The sequence below is a fragment of the Primulina huaijiensis genome, chromosome 2 (assembly GCF_012295235.1).
Source record: "Primulina huaijiensis isolate GDHJ02 chromosome 2, ASM1229523v2, whole genome shotgun sequence".
NCBI classification, from domain to species: domain Eukaryota; kingdom Viridiplantae; phylum Streptophyta; class Magnoliopsida; order Lamiales; family Gesneriaceae; genus Primulina; species Primulina huaijiensis.
This window is the reverse complement of record NC_133307.1, coordinates 5865671-5874617: the sequence shown is the minus strand read 5'-3', so window position 1 is coordinate 5874617 and position 8947 is coordinate 5865671. Positions and strand designations below refer to the sequence as shown.

The 8947-nt window shown below is 41.5% G+C and overlaps 1 protein-coding gene across 3 annotated transcripts; it reads right to left on the bottom strand.

The window, feature by feature from the left end:
• Positions 1-260: 260 nt before the first annotated feature.
• Positions 261-8304, bottom strand: LOC140959141 (membrane-associated progesterone-binding protein 4-like). Of its 3 annotated transcripts, none has more exons than XM_073416949.1 (7): positions 8203-8304; positions 8032-8108; positions 7794-7865; positions 7175-7212; positions 5256-5706; positions 4657-4831; positions 261-448 (listed from the first exon to the last, which is right to left on the bottom strand). In XM_073416949.1, the coding sequence occupies exons 1-5, from the start codon at positions 8302-8304 to the stop codon at positions 5567-5569; spliced, it is 429 nt and encodes a 142-aa protein (XP_073273050.1). In that variant the 3' UTR covers positions 261-448; positions 4657-4831; positions 5256-5566. The 3 variants fall into 3 exon arrangements, with proteins under 3 accessions (XP_073273050.1, XP_073273042.1, XP_073273033.1); XM_073416941.1 differs by lacking the exon at positions 261-448 and adding an exon at positions 4290-4527; XM_073416932.1 differs by lacking the exon at positions 261-448 and having other exon boundaries at positions 4290-4831.
• Positions 8305-8947: the final 643 nt, after the last annotated feature.

Below are 8947 nucleotides of genomic sequence, written 5' to 3'. Positions count from 1 at the left end.
CAAGAATAAATGCATTTATATGAATTCGGGTTCCCAAGCTCAGATGATTCAAAATACATAAATTCCAAAGATATCATATTGCTAAAATTTCTATATACAGATCAATTTGACATGGGAATAAATCGTTTGTACTCAAACTCGAAAAATAACACAACCATTTATTTATACATGATACGAAATGACTAATTCAAATCATGATTCTTGGCACTGTTCAATCTACAGATTCTGATTCATGTAGCAAACAAGAAATGGTAAAATAATTGAAACCTATATAACGTGGTTATAGTTGACAGTTCTTGGCAAAGAAATCACATCCGGCGTAGACTTCCAAACCGGCCTGGCCGAGTTCATCTTCTTTGAAGCAAGCGCAACGCTTGCTCATTTTCCCAGTTAAATCTATCTCTACTAGTCTCTGAACTAACCTTGGGTACCCATCATCGCATCATACCTGAAACAATTCGTCCGAGTTCAGAAACACAGATTCACGCATACCTCAACCGTTATTTGAAGTATAGTAAACGGACTGATGCGATCCGGGTGAAATGGACGAGCCGGGTCGGGGTGCTCCACCGGATCTGCTATCAAGATAATGAAGGGAATAAGAGCAGTGAGATATATTTCCGTAATATGGCTTCAGCTGTAACCTGCATACAAGGAGATGAACTCGTGAATGGGCGCCGGAGGGGTGTCCGGCGTGGCCACTCCGATGCTTAAGTCAGTGAATGACTCAACAAAATACCAATGTAACCAAGTGATGGTTATGATATTGGTGTAAGAGTGTAGACAATAAAATGAATCCGTCTAAATGTAAAGGGAGAACCTGGTATTTATAGTAGGAGAAGTAATGATGACCTCGTTCTTCGTGCTACCTACTAATTATAGTAGGACGGCTACATTCTGACATGTCAAATCATACACTAGTCACATCCCGCCTGTCTGACTTTGTCAACCACTTGGATTAGTGTCAGAGATAGGACGGTCGCCCACATCCAATTCTGCTAGTGTACTCGAGTGCGGTGCTCATATCGAGGTGGCCTGGTTAGAATACCTACCGGGGGCTTATATAAGAGCCCGGGCGTCTGGTTGCCCGGGAAGTAGAGCCCGGGCTTGCACCTGCCCGGCTTCAGAAGAATCCATCCTGCAGATTGACTCTGATTTGGGAATCCATCTGATATCTCGGGTCATCCATGACCCGGGCTCTTACAGGGGTATCATCACACATCCCTTAAATAGTCGGGCTAGAGTTATACTCGCTGTCCCGATTAGTCATGCTTGGATTCCCAAAGAGATGATCAATCTGGTTTTATAAAAGCATCGGGGGCTTCATGTCTCCCAGAGATGGGATGAGGAGCTGGAGTCTCGTGTCACATGGACTTGAGATAAGATGTCGGGGCCTCGTATCTCCCGTACTCGAAATGGTCGAGGTGCGGAGCCCCGGGCCAGGGTGTGGGTCCCTGGACTTACTAGATAACCAAGGGGTGGAGCCCTGGCCTTCATGAATGGTCGAGTTGCGGAGCCCCGAGCCAGGTTTGATCACCCTGGGCTTATAAATCTCCAAGGTGCGGAGCCTTGGGCCGGGGAACATGTACCGGCACTTGGGAATGGTCGAGGTTCGGAGCCCCGAGCCAGGTTTGAGAACCCTGAGCTTATAAATAACCAAGGTGCGGAGCCTTGGGCCGGGGAACATGTACCGGCACTTGGGAATGGTCGAGGTTCGGAGCCCCGAGCCAGGATTGAGAACCCTGGGCTTATAAATAACCAAAGTGCGGAGCCTTGGGCCGGGGAACATGTACCGGGACTTGGGAATGGTCGAGGTGCGGGGCCCCGAGCCAGTTTTGAGAACCCTGGGCTTATAAATAACCAAAGTGCGGAGCCTTGGGCCGGGGAACATGTCCCGGGACTTGGGAATAGTCGAGGTGCGGAGCCTCGAGCCAGGGTGTGGGTCCCTGGACTTAATAGATAACCAAGGTGTGGAGCCCTGGCCTTCATGAATGGTCGAGTTGCGGAGCCCCGAGCCAGGTTTGATAACCCTGGGCTTATAAATAACCAAGGTGCGGAGCCTTGGGCCGGGGAACATGTACCGGGACTTGGGAATGGTCGAGGTTCGGAGCCCCGAGCCAGGTTTGAGAACCCTGGGCTTATAAATAACCAAGGTACGGAGCCTTGGGCAGGGGAACATGTCCCGGGACTTGGGAATGGTCGAGGTGCGGAGCCCCGAGCTAGGTTTGAGAACCCTGAGCTTATAAATAACCAAGGTACGGAGCCTTGGGCCAGGGAACATGTCCCGGGACTTGGGAATGGTCGAGGTGCGGAGCGCCGAGCCAGGTTTGAGAACCCTGGGCTTATAAATAACCAAGGTACGGTCCCCGGGCCAGGGTACGGAGCCTTGGACTTAATAGATGACCAAGGTACGGGTCCCCTGGCCAAGGTACGGGTCCCTGGACTTGATGAGCAGCCAGGGTACGGAGCCCTGGGTCTTGGAGTGGTCGAGGTGCGGAGCCCCGAGCCAGGGTGCGGAGGCCTGGACTTAATAGATGACCGAGGTACGGGTCCCTAGGCCAGGGTACGGGTCCCTGGACTTAATGAGCAGCCAAGGTACGGAGCCCTGGGTCTTGGAGTGGTCGAGGTGCGGAGCCCCGAGCCAGGTTTGAGAACCCTGAGCTTATAAATAACCAAGGTGCGGAGCCTTGGGCCGGGGAACATGTACCGGGACTTGGGAATGGTCGAGGTGCGGAGCGCCGAGCCAGGGTGCGGAGCCCTGGACTTAATAGATGACCAAGGTACGGGTCCCCGGGCCAGGGTACGGAGCCCTGGACTTAAGATAATGTGCTGGGGCCTCATGTCTCCCGGACTTTCGATAATGTGCCGGGGCCTCGTGTCTCCCGGACTTAAGATAATGATGCCGGGACCTCGTGTCTCCCGGACTTAAGATAATGTGCCGGGGCCTCGTGCCTCCCGGACTTTAAAAAGAATTTTGCTTCTCCTGCTATATTAGTTTTATTAAAAACCAAATCACTTACCTGAAAATACAAAATCCGAATTCATTTTCAGTATGGAGAAACTTCTCTGGTTGAGCTAAATTAGGTGAATAATATAGCTGTATGCTACTGAGTACATAGCAAATGCTCTTCATGTCAATCCGGAATAGCTGCTGAGCTTTGAGCCCATATGAAATCCACATATAAGATCTGAGTCCCGAGCTGGTCGGACTTGTATGTTTGCCAAGCAGAGTTGGGCTTATTTTTTAATGGAAACCATATCTACGTCTTGAGCTCAAATTCCCACAGACGGCGCCAATGATGCGATCCGGGTGAAATGGATGAGCCGGGTCGGGGTGCTTCACCGGATCTGCTATCAAGATAATGAAAGGAATAAGAGCAGTGAGATATATCTCCGTAATATGGCTTCAGCTGTAACCTGCATACAAGGAGATGAACTCGTGAATGGGCGCCGGAGGGGTGTCCGGCGTGGCCACTCCGATGCTTAAGTCAGTGAATGACTCAACAAAAGACCAATGTAACCAAGTGATGGTTATGATATTGGTGTAAGAGTGTAGACAATAAAATGAATCCATTTAAATGTAAAGGGAGAACCTTGTATTTATAGTAGGAGAAGTAATGATGACCTCGTTTTTCGTGCTACCTACTAATTATAGTAGGACGGCTACATTCTGACATGTCAAATCATACACTAGTCACATCCCGCCTGTCTGACTTTGTCAACCACTTGGATTAGTGTCAGAGATAGGACGGTCGCCCACATCCAATTCTGCTAGTATACTCGAGTGCGGTGCTCATATCGAGGTGGCCTGGTTAGAATACCTACCGGGGGCTTATATAAGAGCCCGGGCGTCTGGTTGCCCGGGAAGTAGAGCCCGGGCTTGCACCTGCCCGGCTTCAGAAGAATCCATCCTGCAGATTGACCCTGATTTGAGAATCCATCTGATATCTCGGGTCATCCATGACCCGGGCTCTTACAGGGGTATCACGGACGAAGAAATCTCGGTTATTAATTCTTGAAAACTGACAGGGTTGAAACCAACCAAGTTGAATGATGAGCTGGGGATACTAGCCGTAGTTACGTTAATAAGCTATAGCTTGGTCAAAGTTCAATTTAAATGGCATCAAGTTTTAGTTAACTCAAATTGCAACTGAATTGAGCTCGAGTACAATTTTCTCAGGTTCAAGCACCCATCGGCAGTCGAGCTCAAAATATTTTTGTTAATATTATTTAAAAATCACTGTTTTATCCTCAATTTTCACAAAATACATGTTTTTACCGCCAATTTTATATAACTTAAAGGGTGCTTTTGTCAATGTACTGCAATATTCAAACTCCCCAGATACTATAAATATTCAAACTTGTTGAGCTCAAGCTCAATAATTACTACACGATCCAGCTCGAGCTCCAACATTAATTTTTTTGGGAGACGAACTTGAATAGGTCGGCCCAACTCTGCTCGGATGGCCACTGAGTCCAAGTCCACCACATAATAATAAATATGGTGGTGCACAAATGTTATGAGTCCTGTGATTACTCAATATTTTAGATACCAAAGCCATCCTTATTGGAGTATTAGCAGGAAAGGTAAACATGCACTCATATAAGAACACTGGCTCGTTTCAATGCCAATAACTAAATAAAGGGAGATCGTACCTCTGAACATTCTTCCTGACTCCATCTTGAGTTACAGCTAGCTACTTTAGCCTCTTCTTTCTTCTGTTTTTCAAGCAGCTGTGCACCTCTAGCCGCCTTAGCTTCAACCCCTTTTAAGTATTTTGTGGTGTTGCCTTCACCATCATAATAGCGACCAACTAACTTACCCACAAATCTGTCAATACTCAAAAGTAAAGGGAAATGTCAAACTGACATGAGCAAGCTATGTATTTATTTCAATTGATTGGTTCCCAGAAATGGTAGCATACATTAAAGTCCTGTCTCATCTGTAACCCTTAAGCATATTGTGTAAAAAGATTGCACAAGTTCTGGTGCTTCGGCACTTTTGGTCTCATATTGGTAAAAAAACACAGTAACTTCAAGAATATTGTCAATTGATTTTGAATTTCTCAAGTTTTGCTTCACTAGACTTTCACCAGAAAAAAAATAAATAAAAATGAATGAGGCGAAACGAAATAGAAAATTGACATTACATGAATAATTAGAATAATTAATTATCATACAACATGTAGTAAAATTACTGACCAAATAAAGTAGCTAGTTGTTTTCTAAAAAAGAAAAGTTAAAACATCACTCACGTGTATGTTCTGAAGTAGAAATCTCTCCATTCAACGCTTTTCATCTATAAATTTTAATTACAGAGATGGAACAATTACAGTCACGAGGAGAAAAAGGGCAAGTTCAATAAACAATATGATGCACGGGACAGCTCATATATGATAGATATGAAACGATACAGTAACATGGTGGTAAAAAGACATGCATGCGAGGCAAAAGATAAAAGAAAAAAGAAATTTACAGATTCACAATCTTCAAATGAATGAAACTTTTGAATTCTTTAATAATCCAATACAGATTCCCAAACAAACTTTTTCAAGTGACGAGATCGTTAGAGGCAGAGTGCATGTAAGTAATCATACATCATGATCACAACATGCAAAGAGAAAAACCTTGAATGTGATAACCATAATAGAGCATAAATTACCTCAGTGCAAGCCAAACCATGCAGTGTGTCAGTAAGTCCCTCTCCTACTTATATGGGCAAAAGAAAATTTAGAGAACAAACTAAAGAAAGACAACGATGGGAGGACAGAGCTTTCTGGTGGTATTTTTTTTTTTTTTATCACAGAAGTCAGCTATGGCCTATGGGCCACATTCTTTCATCGCCTCCAAGAGATGGAGAACATTAGGTGCACCAGAAGAAAATGATAACATGATGGGTGATAAATCTAAGGTATGATATTTGTTAAAGTTAACTATTGATTGTTCCATTTTCCGTAAGCCAAAATGTTTGGTACAAATAACTTTAGCTTGATATTAGAGCTAGTATTATAATCTCAAGGCACGTAAAGCACAAAACACTCGCACACTTTACTAAATTGATCTTGAGTGGTCTTTGCTGCCTAATATCCGACCAATTTGTATGTATACTCAGATAGTTTATTACTGTTTGAGCCAAAATAGTTAATTATGGAAGCCAAATTTAATTACAAGCCCGATTAAATTATATAGGCCCATCAAACGTAGCAAATCAATTCCTATCGATTCAAACTGATCACAAGGCGCTGAAAAGGGAGAAAATTGTGGGAGGAGAGAGAGATCGTGGAATGAAAACGAAAGAAATACAATGCCAAAACGAAAGAAAAGACAATATAACTTGATGAAATAAACTCCTAACATGATTGTGTATCAACAAATCAGTAGGAAATTACAAAAACATGAAAAATATAACAAAATAGTGCTAGAATACGTACGAGGATGCTAAAATATGACTGAAAAAGCATGAAAAAGCTTGACTAAATCTATGAGAATTATGCTGGGAGTTGCCAGAAGTTTTTGCGATGTGTGTTCTGTTCTCTTCGTTGTAGCCGATGTCCTTTTTCTTCCTAGCCACTGTGCGGTTCTTCTTCACTCTCCCATGATCCATGTTCTTCCCTTTTCATTCCACGATCTCTCTCTCTACTTCCACGATTTTCTCCCTTTTCAGCGCCTTGTGATCAGTTTGAATGGATAGGAATTGATCTGCTACATTTGATGGGCCTATATAATTTAATTGGGCTTGTAATTAAATTTGGCTTCCAAAATCAGCTATTTTGGCCCAAACAACTTCTAATGCAAGTGATGGTCATTTCATGAGGGTAACAATTATACAAAAATATACACTGTGTGAGAATGCTTTAAAAAGTCGCTGTGATTTTTTGTATTGAGAAGAATTAAATTTTTCTGGGAATTTGTCAGTTGTTTCATATAGTAGTTAATTTGATGGAATGAAAGAACGAGAACAACAAGAAAGTGGATTAGAATTTTTACAAATGATATTATATGTTGCTAATTTCTCTTTTTGTCCTGCTGCCCAATTATGACATTTATCTGATCAGATATGGAATTACACATTGTTGGTACAAGGATACACGAGAAATAAGTTGAACTGTCATCCAAATCTCAAGAAGAAGAAGAAGAGGACAAGGGTTTGAAAGGAAGAATTCAGGTTAAATACCTGTAAAATTTCCAGAAACAAATGCACGGGAGGCATCCCTAAACAATTCACCATCAAGATGAAAAGGGATTCAATCAATAATGTTGAAAAGCACAAATTCAACAAGATTGAAAAACGAGCATAAAAAAAAGAACATTGAAACACTTCCAAACGTATTTTCTTTGAGAAAACAAATCAGAGCATCTGAAGAACTGAGCAGCTATACTACACCTGACAACAGGGGCAGTTTGTAACTTCTCATCAACGTCAACTTTAGTTGTTATGATATGCTAGAGTGATTTATGCTATATGATCAAATAAAGATGCTATATGATCAAATAAAGGCCACGCGGCGTTTAGAGTGTTATACACTTGCAATTGTAGATGAAGTGAACGTATAAAAAGCACTTGTACTCACAAAAAACCTGCGGACATACAAATCTGTGGTCATTACCAGAAACTCGGGTGAACACACAAAAACATACTGATAATGATTCATGGGCATGCATTAGCACAATATATCATTGCAGATGCACTCATGCACATATATTCCTAGTTAGCAACAGGGATATTAGCATTAATACAGGTATAAACTTAGAAAATAAAAACTGCATCAGGAAGGACATATAATTCAGCACACCTTCCGGAGAATTGGTTGTAGCCTCCTCCAGCACCATAAGGATCTCTTCCTTTAGTCACGTCAAACACTGACCTAAATTATTGAAAGATAATACAACATAAAAAGATAATATGATCAAAACAGACCCATTTTACAAATCATCAAAACGGACAAAAAAACAAATGCAAGAGCATCAAACTTGGACTTCATCAAGTAAAGCAAGCTAAAGACAAGAACACAAACAAAAAAATAAAAGTACCTCAGAATCCCAAGAAGTATAGGCAACCCTGGATCAGTTCCATTGTATGAAGCCAAATATTCTACGGTGAATAATCTCTGCCCATTAAGGTTGAAAATAAAAAAAAGAGTGAAAACCCGGCTGCTAGAGGTTGTTAACATTGAATATATAAGAAGAAACACTTGAACTAACGACTGGAGGAAAATAGGTGGAAGAGGTGGGGAATAATTTGGATACGATGGATGAGATGATAGCAAAAAGAATTGGGATCCCGAGAAAGGGGGACCAACGCATTTCCTGGTTCCTAGTGGTCGGTCGATCAGGAAACCGGAATAAGATATGAGGATTCGCCTATTCGTTTGTTGAAAGTTGAAAGTGCTCCTAGTTTCTATTTTGTTTGGGGGAAAAAAAAAAGTTTCTAAGACCTTTTCGTTTTTTGGATAATTAATGGAAAATGTACATGATGTAGCCAAAAAGTATAATTATCCGAACTACTGGCAGACTCGTAAACGGATCAATTATTAATCTTCTCTTATTTATAGATTTTTTTAAGAGTACGTAACGAGTTTGAGGTTTTGTAAATAATTTTGACTTTTAAAAAATGTCGAAATAAATAAATTGTCATTATCCATTAGTATCTTAAAAAAACAAAAACATGTTTCTATCGTCTTATTTTTGTTATTTTTTAAGTAATGAGATTGTGGGAAAATATTTATTTGAAAAAAAAAAACAACTTGAAATAAAATTTAAAGTCAAATGTAGTTATTACATTGCATCTCAATATTTCCAAATATATAGAAGATAGAGAAATTATATGTATCTTTACAATTTAAAGGGTGACGCTCATATCAAATAAATAGTAGATGCTATTTCGAGTAAAATACATTCAGTGTAACATAAAATCCCCGAGAAATTAATTTCATGTAAGTGTATATTA